Source organism: Melanerpes formicivorus, unplaced genomic scaffold (genome assembly GCF_026170545.1).
Source record: "Melanerpes formicivorus ecotype bairdi unplaced genomic scaffold, bMelFor1.0.p_v2 SCAF_8, whole genome shotgun sequence".
Classification (NCBI taxonomy): Eukaryota; Metazoa; Chordata; class Aves; order Piciformes; family Picidae; genus Melanerpes; species Melanerpes formicivorus.
In genome coordinates this window covers 14,245,994-14,264,286 of record NW_027142360.1, presented here as the reverse complement: position 1 = coordinate 14,264,286, position 18,293 = coordinate 14,245,994, and the positions used below count along the sequence as shown (strand labels likewise).

Below are 18,293 nucleotides of genomic sequence, written 5' to 3'. Positions count from 1 at the left end.
GTAATGTCATAATATGAAGGAGGAGAATTGGTTTGTTTGGATTTTATTACTGTTTTTGTAATTTTACAGTACTGGCTTATGTTTATATTTTTACCTCTTTCCATACTTACTTCAGTTGGATTTGGTGTGTTTGTAACCAGAAAAAGTGACATTAGTGTGTTTCAAAACTAATTATCTCAGCATCTGTGTTTGCTTTTTTGGTGCTTTCCCACCTTTTCCTTGCTTGTTAACAGAACACCACCAGTGAACTAATTCAGGGCAGCTGCTGCAGTGCTGCATGCTCTGTGGTAAGCAGCAGATTTTGCCCTTAACATTTACTTGTAATATGTAAAGCAAAATTAGCATAAGCTCACCCACCAGATACGAAAGTGAGCTGGGGATGCTGGGGATGAGGCAAGATTATTTTTTTTTAACCTGACATTTGAGTAGTTTTGTAGGCAAGTTACTGGTGGAAAGTAACTTGCAGGGTGACAACATTATACTTTGCAGTTGTTTCCATAGTCACAGTCTCAAGTGTGACTGTAACAGACATGACATCCGTAGGGATGTGGAGTTTTTAAAACAGTTTCTTACTCAATAGATATCCATTTCAGTAATGTCATGTTTGTTTGCTTTAAAGAGAAAAATAGATGTGTATTTTCTGTGCCTTTTTTCTGACCTCATCTACATTCCATGAATTGCCTACAAACGTTAACTGTAAGTTCATTGTGCACAGGTCAGACTGAATGTGCTGTGACTTTCAGATCCAATTTGAATGCCTCAATGACTCTTTAGAAGATTCTTCCAGTAGAATGCTAGACAGTAGATAGGGAAAAACAAAACAGGAGCAAGAAAATAAACCTGGAGTTCCTCAAACTGTCTGTACAGTCACTTTTTAGGATACAGTCACACCTTTGCCTGTTTCCATGTCTGTCATCTTAAATGTTTGATGCAGTTGATCTCTTTGCCTGCTTTTTCATGCTTTGCACAACTGAAAATGCAGCTTTGAACTCAAGCCCAAGAGAAAAATGTATTTACTGTATTTAATGACTGATATTAATTTCCAGTGCTGGCCCGAAGAGCTGTTCTACAAAATGTTATTGAGTCCATCAGAGAGGTGCTCAGAGTTCAGTTCAGGCGCTCAGTAGAGCTAGAGGTAAGTGGTATGAAGTGTGTTTAAGTACTCTTCGATCAATACAATGAAACAGTTGGTTTAGTTCACAGGATAAAATGGTGATTTAAAAACCACTTGTGTGGTACTATATCAGGGAGAGATTTATTCTAACTTAAATATTAGTCATGTGGTTTTGTTTTTCTTTGGTTTTTTTGTTTGTTTTTTTTTTTTTAATAATGTGAATTTGACATCATCTTTAAGAATGTCTCATTTTCTAGGACAGACCTTTCTCGGTTTTGCCAGAGGTGAGCAAGGAATGCCCAGTCTCTACTGCTTACCTCCTTTGGCTGATGAATTGAAGTTGAACCGAAAAGCTTTTACACTTCCAAGTACCTGTTAAAAAGTTTTGTTTCTCCTGTTAGCTGATTATACACTTAGCACCTAAAAGAAAACAAAACCTTCTGTGCAGCCTTCTGCTGTTTTATGTTGCAAGGCCTTCAACACTTACAGGGAAAGTTGTGTAATCCCAAATGCAGGGTTTGGCAGATGAAAAAGGCAGGGGAAAAAAATCAGGTGTGCAATGGTAAGATATTGTTTTTAAGACTTCTAGTAGGTGTGACTCCTCTCCTTTTAGGTTGGGTGTTTGGATTTTTTTTGTAAATTAGAGAGTTTTCTTTTAGTTTGTGAATTATACCCTCAGATTATGCAAACTGGAATAGTCAAGTAGAAGGCAAAAGTTCATGAAGATTCAATTACACTAATTTTGAGTGACTTTTGTAGGCTTCAGTTATATGAGAGTACTTACCCTCTTTATAGTAACAGCAATAAGACAAAATCTGTTGCTAAATACTTAAAGGTTGATTGGAGCAAACATCTGATGTCTTTATATTTTTGCCCTTTGAATTCCTTCTTTTCATGCCCACTATTGTCTTGTAGAGCTCTCAATAAGATGCTTTGGCCCTAAGGCTTCTCAGAAGCAACTATTCTTACAAATAGTTTCAGCTTCATTCTTTGCAAAAAGTATTATTTTTTCTATCAAAAGGAGAGAATGTTTCTGTGGAAACAGTTGTGCATATTTTATGCTAGTATGGTGCTATCTTACATGTACTTTGTGATGTCTTGGGTATGAGTTTTACACTAAAAATAATTAACAGCAAAATAATCAACAGCAAATATCTACCCTCTAACGGCAGGGGTGTAACAAGACAGTTTTTAAAAGGATCTATCTAAAAATGTCAGTATGTTGAGTGGTGATGTAATGCAAAAATTGAAACACAGTTATGCCTGTACTGTGAAAAGGAATTGAACAGCCTGGACTTCTGGTAGTCTAGAATACCTAGGAACTCCATGTACCTTTGAAAGTTATGGTCAAGTAGTGTGCTTCTCTAAGCTGCTCTGTGTGCTATTACAGCTCACAGATGTTGTCCCCTTGCTGTGATGTAATGCACAGTAAACCAGAAGACAGTCTTGTTAAATTTAACTTGGTTGTAATATATGCTTTATAAGTAAAACCCATGGCAACAGTGGATATAATTGCTGCTCACTTTAAGTACAAATGGAGTTTAACACTGAAAAAGTTATATTTTCCCCCAGCTTTTTCAGTTGAAACTTTGGTCTGTGCTTCTTCATTATTTCAAACATTCTGAGTTGTTGAAGTGGAAATAAAAGGAGGCAGGATTGAACACTGTCTAATGAACAAACTTTTGACAGTTTTGCCCTAGCAAAAGTCCTTATAGCAAAGGGAGAATAACCTAAAACTTCTAAGTTCTTTCTTTTCAGTTGCTGAGTGTATTGATTCTGCAAAAGAATCCAACCCTATTGTTTGCATAAGAGTAATTTTTGACAACTTTATGTAATATAAACCTTATGACACTTGGAGAAGATCTGTTATGCAATGTTCTCTTGACTTAGCTTTGTTGCACTGGGATATGAAATAAAATAGTGTTGGCAGTGACTTTCTGCCAGGACCCCTGGTGCCATTAAGTTCATGCCAGCAGGAAAAAGCTTTTCGCCAGCATCATTTGTGCTTGGAAATTTTATCATGCAGTATAATTAATACTTCAGCCACTTTTACCATATTTAATATAAGGGTTTAGGCCTATCCTTAGCCTGTTGGGTTTTATAATTCAAAATTGGTAAACCTCTTGTTTTCAAAGTAAGGCGAATTCATTGTCAGGCAAAGACTATTTTTCAAAGATGCCACCTTGTGGACTTGTGCTGGCTTCATCACTTCTCTCTGCTGCTGAAATTTGGATGGTACCATTAAGGTGTGTAAAAATGGTGGGGGAGAGAATTGTTGCCTTAGGAACCTGATATGGGTAGAAGCAGAAGCTTTTTTTCATGTTTAAGACCCGTGAGCCTTTGTAGCTCATCTTCAGGAAGTTAAATGCTCTCTGCAGGCTCTTTACAGGCTGCTTAATAAGGTGGTAGTGAGGAAATTGTTTGTTTATGCTTTTTGCCAGATGTTTGCAGAGCATAATGCAGTGGAGTGCAGGCATGGTTTAGATTGCAGCAAAGATGCATCTAATCAAATGTTTTAGGGGACAATAATCGATAGCAAATGCTTAGGGAATACCCTAAGGGACAGAGTAAGCATACAGTGATGATTTCCCTCTAGTAAACCGAGGCTTGGAAACTTACTGTACTAGGAGCTCTCTCTCATGAACCTAGCTTTCAGTGAGACAGGTTGTTTCCTATGAACAGCAAAGCTGGATTAGCTGTTGCACTTCAGGAATGGGAGAGCTTAACTTGAGGGGTTCTCTGTTCCTGCTAGAAGTTTCTGCTTTTGCTGTGGGAATGGCTTCAAAGTGCACATGGAGTTCTACATGCTTCTTGAGCTTTCTGGCCCAAAGAGTTAAGATAAGAAATTTTACTTGTTCACTTGAATAGGTTCCATTCTTCTGGGGCTGTTGTAACTCTTCTATTGCATTGAAGCACAAAAGAGAAACAGCCTTAGATGTTATGACAAAAAAGTTGATTCCAGGAGAATGCTTAGGGTTGGCTGCTTTCATTGCATCTGCAGTACACTGCAACAGGTCAGGGGTGGGAGACAGCTGAGTTAGTTTCCAGAGGCTTGATTTCTTGTCTGAAATACCGAACTAGTGCCTAGTGTAGGCTGGCTACACTAGGCCTTTCTTCCACTGCATATATTGCTTTAGAAATCACCAGCAAATTGTCACAGAGATTTGTAATTCTAATTCCTCTTTTTCTTGCCTTTAAAGTAGTCTCCTTTGCAAGTCATAGGCAACTTTCTTTTGGCATATCTTACCCATTATAACTGTTGTTTCTATTTGACAAACTGGAACTGCAGAGATCATTTCATCCTGAGATAAAAGGATACTATTTCAGATAAGGAGCTGAAAAGAGCTGTGCATATTATTCATATCAAACAAATTTGAGTTCTGTAGGTCTAAATCCATTTGAAATTTGTGAACCAAGAAGGAAGAAAAGGAATAATGAGCAGCATAGATTTTTTTTTTATCTAATTTTTTCCCTTCTGCTTCTGAGGTAGTTTCTTCCAGTGGAGGTGGTTTCTTTCAAATGCATGGCTGTTAGAGACCAGGAAAGAGCTGCTTGCTGCCTCACCTAAATAAACAGCAATTACCATAATGTTACGCTGTTGCAGAAATGCTAGTAAGGAACATGTGGGTCACGATTTAAGTAGCACTGTGCTTTTCTGTAAGGCTGATCTTGAAGCTGGAGGTATCTGACGTATTCCTCAACCAGCACAAAGCCTGTAAGTAGTGTATCTTGATACACATTTTTTTGTACCCTCGATTTTCTGGTTGAGATTATTTCTGAGGCCATCATGTTGGACATCTCAGAGTACTTTAGTGTCAGTGCCACAGGCAAATAAAACAAAGTTGGGGAGTAAACCAAAGAGGGGAAAAAATACTGCTGAGTAAACAGATGTCCTTCATATTGAGAGAGTTTCTCTGAAGGAGAGAAGACACTGCAATATGTTTAAATAAATTAAAGCCTTCAGTTTGTTCTTACTTAGGTGACAGAGAAATGGTGTTTAAAGAGTATCTGCTTGGAAGCATTCACCTAAGTTAAATATAAACTTACAATCTCGTTTCTTTTATATGATGACTAAGGCTCCTCAGGGCTTTTAAGAAAATTCAAAGTCAGTAGATGAATTGGAAGAGAAAAACTGCAGTTGTGTTAACTGTGCTGAAATAAGCAGATAGAAGTGTTCTCTGGAAGGAAGGATTCTTAATTATGACAATTATATCCATAAAACACAGATGATGTGTATTTTGCTCCTTGTATATAACGTGAACAATATAAGAATTATCTGCTACTATGCTGGGATGTGGTAAGAAGTATTAAGATGCATTGTACTGAAGAGAGGTAGCTGCACCTAGAACAGAGGATGCAAGATGTGACACTCTTATCAGAGTGTTTGTGCTTCTGCTCCCCCTTCAGAAAAGCAAAGGCCGCAATTTCCTGCGTCTTGATGATGTGGCTTTGAAATGTGTGAGACTATGTAGGTCTAAAGTGTTGCCAAATTCCCCATTGATTTTTTTTTTTTTTAATTTCTTTTTCTTTTTTTGTAGGTCTATAAAATTTCCCCCAAATTTTCTTTCTTGGTGACATCAGGTCCTTTTGTTTACACGGCAATAGCTGTTATAAATGTGCTTATGAACAGCAGCCTTCTTCGTGGTGAGGCCCCTGCAATCCTCTCACTGCATCCTTCTTTCACTGTGCCAGACAGCAGATTCCAAGTTCAGACAGGTGAGTTCTTCCTGACACAAAGAGGAGAAGATGTAGCTTCGTATTGATTCACACTTCTTTGCTTATGATTAAGTATAGTGAGGTCAAGTCAAAACCCTGTGCTCTGTGCATCTTAATTCTTGGTTGGTAGTGAAAGATTTGCTGGATCCGTGGTTGAGAGGTGATAAATTGTAAACAGTTGGCCCCATAATTTCATGAATTTTTGGTGTGTTGCAATCTTGCTTCAATAGGTGAGAAGGTAAAGAAGTTTTCTATGTAGCATCTACTTAGAATACTTGAACCAAGTTTCAAGTTGTGTTTACCTTAAATGCTACTTTTTAGAGTTCTCATTCTATGGGAGAATTGGTGAGCAAAAGGATTGATTGATTGTTCTTGTGTAAATTGAGTAGAAGAATTGCTCATGTATTATTCAGCTTTCCATGGCTGCTGTATGGCATCAGTTTGTGTGAAGTCTACTAGTAAGAGTTTTGAGAGTCAGTGGTACCATTGAAAAACTTTGTCAGGCACTATCTGCATAGCAAAATCACCTGGTTGTGTAATGAGATGTATAAAGGCAGAGTCAAACAATGTCAAACGTGGTGCTTTTGTCCAGGTGTGTTTTGTTCAGGTATATTGTATGGTAAGATGTGACTTCTTTAATTATGCAGATCTGATTTCTCTTTTGACTGCTTAACATGGTTATATAGACAGTCACTCGCTTCTTTGAAAGATTTTAAGGTGTATAGATATAGTTTTAAAAGACTGGTTTTTAGTTAGGTATTTTGAAGATGTTATACTGATACAAATGTGTTTTAATGGAGCTGATATGTGGTCTTTTTGACAAACTAAATACTGTATTTCAGTCTACAAGAAAAAGAGATTTGTTGCTTTTTTCCTTAAGGTTTTGATTGATCTATTGGATACTAAGGATTTCAGTGTGGATAATTCAGTGTTTAAGTCACGTAAAATTAGGCACATGGATGTAGTGAAGGTCTGTCAAGATGCAAGAGGAAACCAGGTATTTTGTGACTATTGTGACACCAACACAAAATGTATTTCAGCTATATTTTTGCCCACTGTTTCACTGAGTATGTCCTGGATGCTTTGGAAAAGTGTTAGCCCTGTGGATTCTCTTGCTCATTTTGTTCTCTCACGGAAATACTGGTCTGTGGAAATAATGTCTACCCTTTGCCTTCAGTGCTTCAGTTTGTGCCTCGGAATGTGGATGTTGGGTTCTGCAACTTTAGCCAGCGCATTGAGAAAGGGCTGGCAATGGCATTCAGGGAGGTGAGCAAACACCAGGAATTCTACAACTTCACTGTGCAGGTAAGACTAGCATGTTTTGTGTCTGTCCCTTTTTCTCCCTACCTTTGGCTGCCCTGTGTTTCATCCAGCCAGTAAAGTAAGTTAGGTGTTCACTGGCTGCTGCTTGCCATCTGAATCAGGCTTTGTGATGAACATTGGATTTATTTTTTTTCCTCTTACAAATCAGCATGGCACCACTTACCTCTCTGGGTCCAAACTTTCTGAAAAATAAAATGATCCAAGTTGTTGATTTATATCCAAAAGCATTATGAAGTATTTTAGAGTTTATAGTTTTCATATAAAGATTACCCCAACTCTAATCAAAGTCATTCCTATCAGATCTTACTCTTGGAGTAAGGTATGATGTTTTTGCTGGAAGACAATTTTCAGGCTTCACTGCCACTCAGGGAATCATGTTAAGGAATATAGGACTGATAAGCACTCTGCTATTATGTGTGCTGGTTTCTTCTGAGGTCTAGAGGTACAGCAGTATATGATATCTGTGGCAGCTGCTACTGGAACTTCACATATGAAAAGTATATGTGATGGTTACTGAATCACATAACAGAGTTTAAAACTCACTGAAAAGTCAGTAATTCAACTTACCAAGACCAACTTCCTCTTCTCAAATTTATTTATTAATTATAATAATAATTATATAAATTATATATATATAAATTATATTATTAAATTCTCAAATTTAATCTAGTTTTGTTGTTATACTAAAATGAATAGAAATTTTACTGTGTTACTTGACTGTCCACATAAATGCCTATCTGCCTAAAATAAAATCATTGCAAGAAAATTGACATAAGTTTTGTAATACCTGAAGTACTGTATAGTATGTGTAACAAAGTGCTCAGGAGTTTACAACTGAATGATGCAGTGTGAGTGGATATGCTGCAGATGGAGCATGCAAAAGAAATCAGCAAACTTTGATTTCAAATATTTCCTTGCGGTCTGGAGGAGGTATATCTTACATGGACACAAGTGCTGTGTGTAGTGGTGCCAAAAGAAGGCTTCTCACCAGTGGCAAGGTCTGGCTGTGCATGGTACAGGAGATTTTCATCAAGATAACATCCGTTTGCAGAATGTTTTTTTGCAGTGGTCTCTTCCTGTCTGTTCTGCACAGTTTGGTATTCATCTAAGATTTCTCTAACAGTAGATTTATTTTTCTGACTCTCTAGATGTTGTTTTTTATAATTTTCTGGGCTGTAGGTTTTGGATCCTTCTGAGTTATGACTGACTTTAAAGAAGAACTCTTAGAAGAGGAATTCGGATGTAACTTTGCCTCTTCTGAGGACTCAGCAGGCCGAAAAAATGTGTAATAGATGTTCCTCTGTTTCAGTGTGAGCTGCCCTCCCCTTTCTGTGTATTAGAAAAAGAACACAGAAGATTATCGAGGAAGGGATGGAAATGCTAGTGATTTAACATAGCTGACTGTGCTTCAATTTTGTTTATCCAGATACTGAATATAACTCTGAGCAGCCCTGGGGCAGCATTTCGGCAAGGCCCTGTGAGCATTGTTTTTGCCGTCCGAGACAGATACGGTTTTCTAAATGGATCTGAAGTCAGTGAGCAGCTAAGAAACTTGTCTGTGGTGGAATTCAGCTTCTACCTGGGCTTTCCTGTGCAGCAAATTGCTGAACGTGAGTATTTGCTCTTTGCCAAGCCTGCAGAATACATTTTTTCTTTCAGTAACTTTTCCTGTCTACAGTGTCAAAGTACTTCTGTGTGTAAGCAATAATGCAGCATCACTTACTTGACTTGTGTCATGGCTTCTGCAGAGCAAATACATGTGCCTCTCTATGCTTACATACAACACATACTGAGTGTTACAGCAACTTGTTGCCTTCATCACCATCCTCACTGAGCCAGTTGTGTTTATCTTTGCTTCATTTTCTCTGGTCTTCGTCCAGATTTAAAAAAAAATAAGTAACTTTGAACACTATTGCTGTGACATGTGATCTGAAATGTGTGTCTCTGGCTATGCCTACAGGGGCCTTTGCTGCTTCTCAGCAGGGTTTATTGTTACATTGGGCTTGTGTTAACTGCACTTTCTCCAGACCGCAGCCTTCCTAAACCTAGGTTAGTGGGTACTGCATACGTAGCAGTGTTTGCTTGACACTCAGCCTTGACAACTTATATTTGGTTTGATTTTTCAGATGACCTCAGTCTCAAGACTAAGTTTCTAAACTCAGCACTTATCCTTCTACACTGATAGATTGTTCATCATAGAAATAGCTCATGAATAGCAACATCATGAGAGAACAGTACTTGCCTTTCCTGGTTGCAGGTGTTACTCTCAGCCCAGTCCACTAATTCTCAGTTTGTTCTGTGTTACTGTGCTTTCCAGTCCAGTTTTTTAATTATTTGAGTTATATTTTTGTGAGCTAGATAGGTGCCTGGCACCTGACACAGTGGTTCTCTCTCAATACACTTAAATGCCTGCTGGAAAATCAGGCCTGCTGGCTGCTGCTGTTCATTATGCAGCTGTACAGTATGTCAGCAAAGATGTAAGAGAGTGTTTGTCAACAGAAGTTGCTCTCTCCAGCATCTTTAAATCTTTATAAGATGACTGCACAGGAGACTTTCCCAATGACTAGAAGTAAAATAAATGTACTAGCTTTTAAAATTTTTTGTTTTCACTTTTCAGCATTTTGAACCCTCTACTTCCATCGTCAATTAAAAACTGTAGCAGATTGTTGTATTTAACTGAGCCAGTATCAAGAGCCTTGAAAGTCCTTGTCTGCAGATAATTATCATTTGTTCCTTGTCAGGCCCCAGCATTTCTCAGGTTGCAGAATGTGTTTTTTATCACTGAATTCAGATTAGATGTTGCTCATGCCTTAATGGCTTGAAATGTATTTCCCTGTAAACAGCACCGTCTCTTTTGCACCTTTGCTGGGGAGTTTGTTTTTGTTCTCTTGGGTATTATTTTCAATGTCACTTTTTTGTTTCCATCTGTGATGTATACACACCACACTTGCTGAGAATCCATCTTCTGGACTGTGTGATGGAGTTACAGTCCAACTAAATGACAACAGAATTTTTACTGAGGCCAGCATATCCTGAAAGACAGGCTGGTCATGGGGGAGAAACATGTTTTGTATTAAACACGTATGTACACTGCTCTTAGCTTCCTTTCATGATGACATTTAGGAAATTTGAAGGTGATTTCTTTAGTGCTCACAGCAGGGCTCTCTCTATGTTACCTGCATGCTTATAGTGCCTCGCCAGTACGTCTGATTCCTGGCCAATACTGTTGGAGCCCTATGATAGCTCACGTATTAATGAAGAAGCCATGCAAAGTAGAATGTGTGAAGAGGTCAAGTAGTGCCTTTGGCTTCAGAAGTTGTTTGTTCATCCATACTGGTGATTTTAAACAAGAATGCTGACTGCATGGCAATTTCATTCCTGCAAAGATATGGCATAGGTCACTGGACATCCAACAAAATTCTTCTTCGTCCCCTCAGATCTCCCAAACCTCAAATCCTCAAGCATACCCTTAGCGTAACAAGGTATAGCAAGGCAGAGGTACTCGTCAGTGGTGACTGAGGCTGGTAGCTGCTGCTGTAGTTTATTGAATGAATTCTGCCAACAGAGCATAGCGAGTGCATCAGAGATCTTAGCCAGAGTTTGGTGGTGGTGTCGCTTAATTTGTTGGATAGAGAAACTTTGAAGATGACCTTCAGATTTGTCTAGACTGAATTTACAAAACATTTGCTGTTGTATAATAAATAAATAAAATTACATGTAGTAAAATGAAATATATTAAATTTCAATTTAGTAACTCACAATTTTTAAGAACTACAAGATCTCCTCAAGGTTTGCCATGTAGAAAACAGGAGGGTTTGGTGGACATGGTGTCCTAAATCAAGGAGCATCTTGTCAGCATTTGATTTGCTTGTTGCTAGAGGAACTCAAATTTACTGTAGATTTGCAGCAGATAGATGATCAGGACAGCTCATTTTTACTTGAACCAGGACAGCTCATTTGAACATGTCTAGTTTGGTCTTGGTAGCAGTTCACTGTGTTTGTAGTCATTGTTTTGGAATACCAGACATGGTAGCATTTGATAAGTCATCACAGTGGGAACACAGTTTCTCAGCTTGTTAGAGCTATGGGTCTGTCTGTCAGCAAGCACAGTAATGAATGTAGCTCATATGCTTTTGTAAGTGAAGCAACCACACTCAGTTATTTTTAGCTGTTTCTACAGCTTTTTTGCACTGTTGCTGTGACACTATTTTGAGCCAAAGGGTTTTAGGTCTTCAGTATTTAGATCTTCAGTATTTAGATTTTCAGTATTCAGTTCTAGGTCTGTGGTCTCTTCATTTATCCTGAGCAAATGTAGTAAGGAAGGAAGGTGTCATGAAGATCTTCCTTAGGTAGCTGCTTTACACTGTGCAAATTACTATGCAGCCCTCTGCTTTTCAGTGTAAATTTTGGGGTAATCTTTGATATTTACATATGAACAATTTGCATATGTTATTGTTTGCATGTAAATACAAAATACTCCTTGCCATACTATTCTATGCTATTTTTGCCTTAGTTACTAGGCATGCTAACAGTTAATACTCTTGGTAGCGACTTTATATTTTTCCCCTTGGGGGCTCTTTATATGATTTTGGAAGTTATACATTCTGCATCTGAAGAAAAAGAAATTATTTGTAGGTGAGCTGAGCTGTGAAAGGGTAGAAATTGATTCATACCAAGGAAAAGCCATTTGTGTAAGATCACTGTATCTCAACACTGAATTGAGACCTTTCATCAATAGCCCAAATATAAGCTGTGTTTGAAGGGAATACATTTGCTGCCTGATGCTTGTTTGCTTCACATTGCCTTTCACACACAGGCCTGTCACAACCAATACATACTGTTTATACATTTAATTGTGTGGGTTACCTCTGTTCTGTGTAGGAGTATGACTGTTGGAGTGGCTAAGCCTGGAAACTTCCAGATTTTAATTTCCCCCACAGATTCTAGGTGACTTCAATGATGTGCTTATATTCACATGCTCAGTTTACACTTTCCTGCCTCCTTATTTTGCGTTATCCAACTTACTGCTCACATTTTAGATTGTAAACTGCTTATATGGTCATGAACTATGTATTAGCAGAAAGAAAACCAAATCTAGTCATGGTTTTGGGGTGCTAGGTCATAAAAGCAATAAGAGTCTATTTGGTCTCTCTCTATGGCTGGAATGTTTTTCTGAGGACAGGCAAAGGCCAGCTGTAGACTAGATAAGGAATGTTTGCCTTCGCAAACTTACCCTGAATAAGTATCTCTGGTTTTATTATGATGGGTGGCATCTACTTTAAGGTATCTTGGAGGTGTTGCAAGGACAATAAGATAACATAAAATGATGTGTGTAGTCCAAAGACTGCAAAGACATTGAGTTTTTGCCTTTTGGATTTTTGATCAGACTTTTAACAGATAGAGTTTGTTACTGTTGCTCACAACCCAATATTTTCATGGAATCTTATTTTCCAGTAGATGCCTTCTCATTCTAAATACTGCATCCCTTCCATGCTATTACTGTTTCTCCATTTATCAGAATAAAAATAATCAGTATGCTACCAGTTCTATCTCACATGCATAATTCAGGGGAGGTTTAGGCTGGAGGTTAGGAAGAAATTCTACACAGAGAGAGTGATTGTCCGTTGGAATGGGCTGCCTGGGGAGGTGGTGGAGTCACCATCATTGGAGGTGCTTGGTGCTATGGTTTAGTTGATTAGGTGGGTTGGATAATAGGTTGGACGTGATGATCTTGAAGGTCTCTTCCAACCTGGTTTATTCTATTCTATCCCACATCTCATTGTGAGAGGGCATGAGAGATCCTTGTTGAAGCATCTGGTGAAGGCCACATTGGCCAAGTGGTGTGCTTCCCACTGCTGTCAAGAGGTTTCTGAGTGACTAGGTGTGACTTTGCCTTTTCAGTCAGCATTGAATCAGTGCTGTTATGTTTTATGATGTTTCAGGGCTGCATGTTAGTCTTCTCATGATGCTAGCATCTATTTCATTAATGTGTCTATAGTCATTAGCAGATCAGCTGCAATCTAACTAATAATTGCATTTTGTCTATCCAACTTCCCCCTGAGAATAACAATCAGTCTATGCTGTTTCGAATCGTGAGTCCCAAGGTGCATTGGGAATGTTGAAAGGTGATTTTGTTGCAGTGCTGAGACTCTGTCTGAGCTCAGGATCTGGCCACGTGTGTTGGTGAGACACTTGAGTGACCTATGTAATAAGAGTTGGAGCCTGGATTTTCCAATTTTAAAGCATGGTCTCAGTTGCAGAAGTGTCCATCATTTCATGCATTCTTCATCAAATTATAGAACTCAGCCTTAGCTGCCAGTGATCACAGCACATATTCCTTTTCAGTTTCAAGATCTTTTGCTCAAGTAATTTTATTTTTAAATTTCATTAACTCTGTGACAAGCTGAAGTGAATAGTCATCCAGCAATTTGCATGAATTAAATAATTTTCAAGTACTAATTAGAAAAAGTGTGAGGAGCACATTAAGTATTGAGGCAATGCATGATTTTGGTTTAAAAAAAGAAAAAAATCACAACTGCTAGCAGTTCAAAGCTTTATAAGACACTGGAAGGATTTTGATATTCTTATCTTGCTCTTGCCATGTTCTTTCCATGGCAAAACAACAGATGGAGTTTGGTTCATGCCTTTTTGTTCAGGTTGTATTTCGAAATTGAAGTAAACAATTGCATGAGCGGCGTAAATAGAGCTCCAGTCAAAAAGCTACAATCAGAAGAATCGTGAAGCAGGATGCCTAAAAATAAACATGTTTGCTTAAATTAACTGTGAGGTGCTTTTTGTGTCAGTGAGAGCTTTGGAAATTTCACGCATCCTGATCAGTGTATTAGAGGAGTGGTATTTTGGGTGGAGCATAAAGGCTCGTATTCTGATAATGCTTGTGAACAGTAAGTCACAAAGTACCTCCCATGTGGTTCTCTTGAAGTTTGTGGTGCTGTTATTGAAATGCAGGTGGTATAACCAATTTTATGAGTATTTTTTTTTGGGTAGGGCTATTTATAAATCTATGAAAAGGTATGACATAACCACTGATTATTTTACTCTTGCCTAAACAAAGAATGTGTAAATTTTTTAAGGGGCAAAAGAAGCTGGGTTTAGGTACGCTCACTGACATCATCTACTCTACATATTACTGCATAATTAAATTAGACAAAGAGTCATTTTCTGTTTCTTTGATATGTGCAATAGTGGAAAACTGTTCTATGGAGACAAGACATATTTATTCTAAATCAGTCTAGCGTGGACTAGGTCATTTAATTCTTTTTATCCATGAAATGGTTTAAAAATTAACCTTTGTATAATGCTTAGCATCTGGATTAAGTGTTTTGAGAAAGTTAAGACCATTCCTCCTCTTTATTGCCATAGTGAAGCTTAAGACTTCCCTTGAGGAAACTGTTGGCCCTGCCCCCATCTTCACTTGTTTCTTAACATGTGTTTACTGCTCTCCAGTGGAAACCTTAGGAAAAATTGTATCCTTGCTGAAGTTAGTAGAAATAGACTTTATTTATTTCACAAGGGCAAGGGTGCTCTGGAGCAGGGCTTTTTTTGAAAAAATGGAAAATGAGGAAAGCTTGGAGACACCAAGACAAACACAAAAGCCAGGAGATTTGCCTTCATCAGCATTTCTAAATGCATTTATCTGTGATGGTTTTGTTTGCTTGTCTGGGTTGGGGTTTTTTTCTTAAAAAGCATAGAAATACCAGGGTGGTGTTTTTTAAATGCTTCCCCCTACACAAGACTGCAACACAGATATATTTAGATTTCTGCTTTACACTTGGTGTTTCTGCCTCAGAGAAGGTCTTATTTTCATTCTGAGACACTTACGGGTTGCCTTGCTGCCCTTTGAGCTAAAGTCTGATCCTGCATGCTAGCTCAGTAAGAATCGTCGTTCAGACAGTGAGCTTTTGCATTTCTAGGAGCAATGACGTCAGTACAGCAGCCTGAAATCTTTCAGGTAATAAATCTGACTGCTTCAGTTGGCTTCTTTTTGTTCAGAGATGAACTGGGGAATGTATATTCAGAGCATTTTCTTTAGCATTGTGCCTGCATAGCCTCAGGACTGGTAATACATCTGCGTAAATACAATGCTTACTGACAGCATAAATTATGAGATGGCTTCTTTTTTTGTGTGTGTTGTTGAGAATATCCTTCTTATGCTTTTTCTCCTTTCTGTTTTCCCCTCAGCCTTTCATTATCCTAAGCTTAATGTGTCTCAGTTGATGAAGTCTTCCTGGGTGAGAACAGGTACGTACACTCTCTTGTGAGTAAGAAAGACTGCAATTATTTTTGTTAGCAGGCTAACTAGCCACTGTAAATATCGATAGCTTAGGGGTGCTGCATTTTTATGAGGTAATAATGTGCATGAGATGAATAAATGCTAAACCCGAAGGCCTAGTGACCTGGAATATCTGGGAAATGTAATTCCAGGGTCAAGAATGAACTACTGCAATGCCTTGATAATGCACACAAAGATATTTTTGTCTATAAAGCAAAAATGAATTCATTCCTAGTGAGACAACTTCGGGTGTCAGGCACAGGGTGTCTGCCCTGCCTGCTGTGGATATACCACATTGATTTTCAGGTTTTTATTTTGTTCTAAATGAAAATTAAAATTTTATTCATGGCACTTTCCACCAAAACATGCCAGGAATAAATAAAAGAATGAAAATAGATATATTCTGGGTACATGAAAGAATTTCATCACACTTCATTGATCTCTTCTGATTCATTCACAGCAGGTCCCTCCCAGCCAGGTCTTCTGCTTGTATTAGTTTATAATTTACAGATAAGGTTGAGCTGTCACATTTAGACACTCAAAGGCAGAAAGCCTGAATAGTGATCAGGCTATACCTACCAAACTTCCTGTTAGGTTGCAAATGTCCACTGTGTCCACTTCTGTCTTCCCACTGCTTTACTGCCTGTAGTTCACCAGTTCTATAGACTTACTCTTTTTTCAGGTAACCTTTTTTCTTCTTGCTAGTGACCCAGTTGATTTTTTAAGCAGGAAATGGAGTTGCAACCTAATTTCTGAAGCCCACACAGTTTGTTTTATAAGAAGAAAAATGAAGAATTTGAAATCAGGTTCAGTAATGTTGAGAGGAGCTGTATGTCCATATTTCAGTATCACTAAGGTTGGAAGAGACCTCAAAGATCATCGAGTCCAACCTGTCACCACAGACCTCATGACTAGAGTAGGGACGACACTACTGCCCACTGCGGGCTTGAGCTCGTGACCTTCCCATTAAGGGTCTTACGCACTACCAACTGAGCCGCCCATACCTATTACACATATCTTGCACCTAATGTTACAGAATGCACTGGGTTGGAAGGGACCTTTAAAGGTCATCTAGTCCAACCCCTCTGCAGTAAGTAGGGACATCACCAACTAGATCAGATTGCTTAGAGCCCAATCAAGCCTGACCATAAATGTCTCCAGGGATGGGGCTTCGACCACCTTCCTGGGCATCCTGTTGCAGTGTTCTCGTAGGCTCCCTTCAGGTATCGGAGGGTTGCTATAAGGTCTCCCCCAAAGCCTTCTTTTCTCCAGGATGAACAACCCTAACTCTTTGACCCTGTCTTCATATGAGAGGTTCTCTAGCCCATTGGTCATCTTTGTGTCCCTCCTCTGTACCTGCTCCTTCTGGGCTGCAAGTTCATGTGCACATGTCCAGCTTTTCATCCACCAGTACCCTGAGTTATTTTCCACAGGGCTGCTCTCTATCAGGTCATCTCCCACCATGTGTTGAATATGAGGATTGTCCTGACCCAGGTGGAGGACCTTGCATGGGTTTCACCTGGGTCTACTTATTTCTTAAAGATCTCTGTTGGCCTTTTTTGGTCATACCTCCAACCTCTCTTGCTTAGCCTTATGTTTGTTTCGTTTCTTGTTACTGGAAGTTCCTTTGGATTGTGCAGTAAGAAGAGGGTTCTTCCAGGTCAGAAATCATGTCCCTCTGGGTTTTTCCTGACTGTAAAGTTTTGAAAGCAAATTGCAGCACCTCTTTTGCTGTAGAGGATTTTTTTTGTAGTCTCAGTTCTTGCAGCCAGCCTGGGAAGAGCTAATACACTTTGGCTGGGTCAATCCTTTCAGTTGTAAAGGTAATGAATCATGATATGGGAAAATGATAGACTTCATGCACATAAAGGTTTTTAATACTAGATTGCTCAGTTATATGTGCATTTATCCCAATAGTCATAAAATGATGGGATATGCAGTGTTCTCTGTGGCTGTCCCATTCAGTTGTAGAATACAGTTCATGCTATTAAGCATAAGCAAGAACAATCTTCTGCTGGCTCTACAGAGTAGCCTTAGGCCACTGTCTATTTATTTTACCATTTAATTTCTAGATACTTAGTTTATTATTGAATTTAGAAGACTGTTGCTCTCTGTGAGAAATTGTGAAAGTTTCCTTTCTTTGGGATCTGCAGTTAAATTTTTCTCATGACAAAGTGGGTTTCATAGTTTTGGGTTTAAAATTTCAAACCTTAAAATTGTATTTCATATGTTTTATCTAATTGGATGGCTTTTTATTAATCACAACACTGAAAAGAATCATGAAAACACTGAGAAAATTACTTCTCAAAATTAAAACCCATTACAGTGAGAGGTGCTGGAATGAAAACTGAATTATTTTACTGCAGTTAATGGTGGGTTGGTTTACTGTCCTTTAGGGTTGATTAATTAGGTTGTTTGACTGTTGCTTCATTCACTGCACTTTTACTGGCTGGCATCTTATTATTAAAGTTCCACACTATTATTTTCATGTTTCCTATGTTCCTCAGGGATTCCTGTCAGCATTAGCCTGTGTTTAGGAAGTGAAGTGAGCAGGGCTACCAACCAATTTTTTGGTGCTATAATTGTCATACTTGCGAATGTTTGTTATTTAGGGAAGGTACACTTGGAATACATGGCTTCATGTCCTGCTCTTCTGCTTTTTCCTCCTTGATTTTTGAACCATTCCCCTGCTCATCTCCACCTCTGTATCAGTTCTGAGTACATTTTGACTAAAAGTAGTTGAAGCAGACAAGTTAGACTGAACTTTCTCTTATTTGTTTTTAATCATGACTACTAACTAGACCATGGCACCAAGTGCCACGTCCAATCCCCTCTTGAACACCTCCCTGG

At 38.6% G+C, this 18,293-nt stretch overlaps 1 protein-coding gene across 3 annotated transcripts in view; it reads left to right on the top strand.

The window, feature by feature from the left end:
- KIAA1549 (KIAA1549 ortholog) overlaps nucleotides 1-18,293 on the top strand; it is a 144,961-nt gene that overhangs the window by 73,683 nt on the left and 52,985 nt on the right. For all 3 annotated transcript variants that reach the window (XM_068142218.1, XM_068142220.1, XM_068142219.1), the window contains exons 3-7: nucleotides 1,047-1,135; nucleotides 5,653-5,830; nucleotides 7,008-7,135; nucleotides 8,580-8,763; nucleotides 15,353-15,412. In XM_068142218.1, the coding sequence (XP_067998319.1) occupies nucleotides 1,047-1,135; nucleotides 5,653-5,830; nucleotides 7,008-7,135; nucleotides 8,580-8,763; nucleotides 15,353-15,412 (639 nt within the window). The remainder of the gene's footprint in view (nucleotides 1-1,046; nucleotides 1,136-5,652; nucleotides 5,831-7,007; nucleotides 7,136-8,579; nucleotides 8,764-15,352; nucleotides 15,413-18,293) is intronic.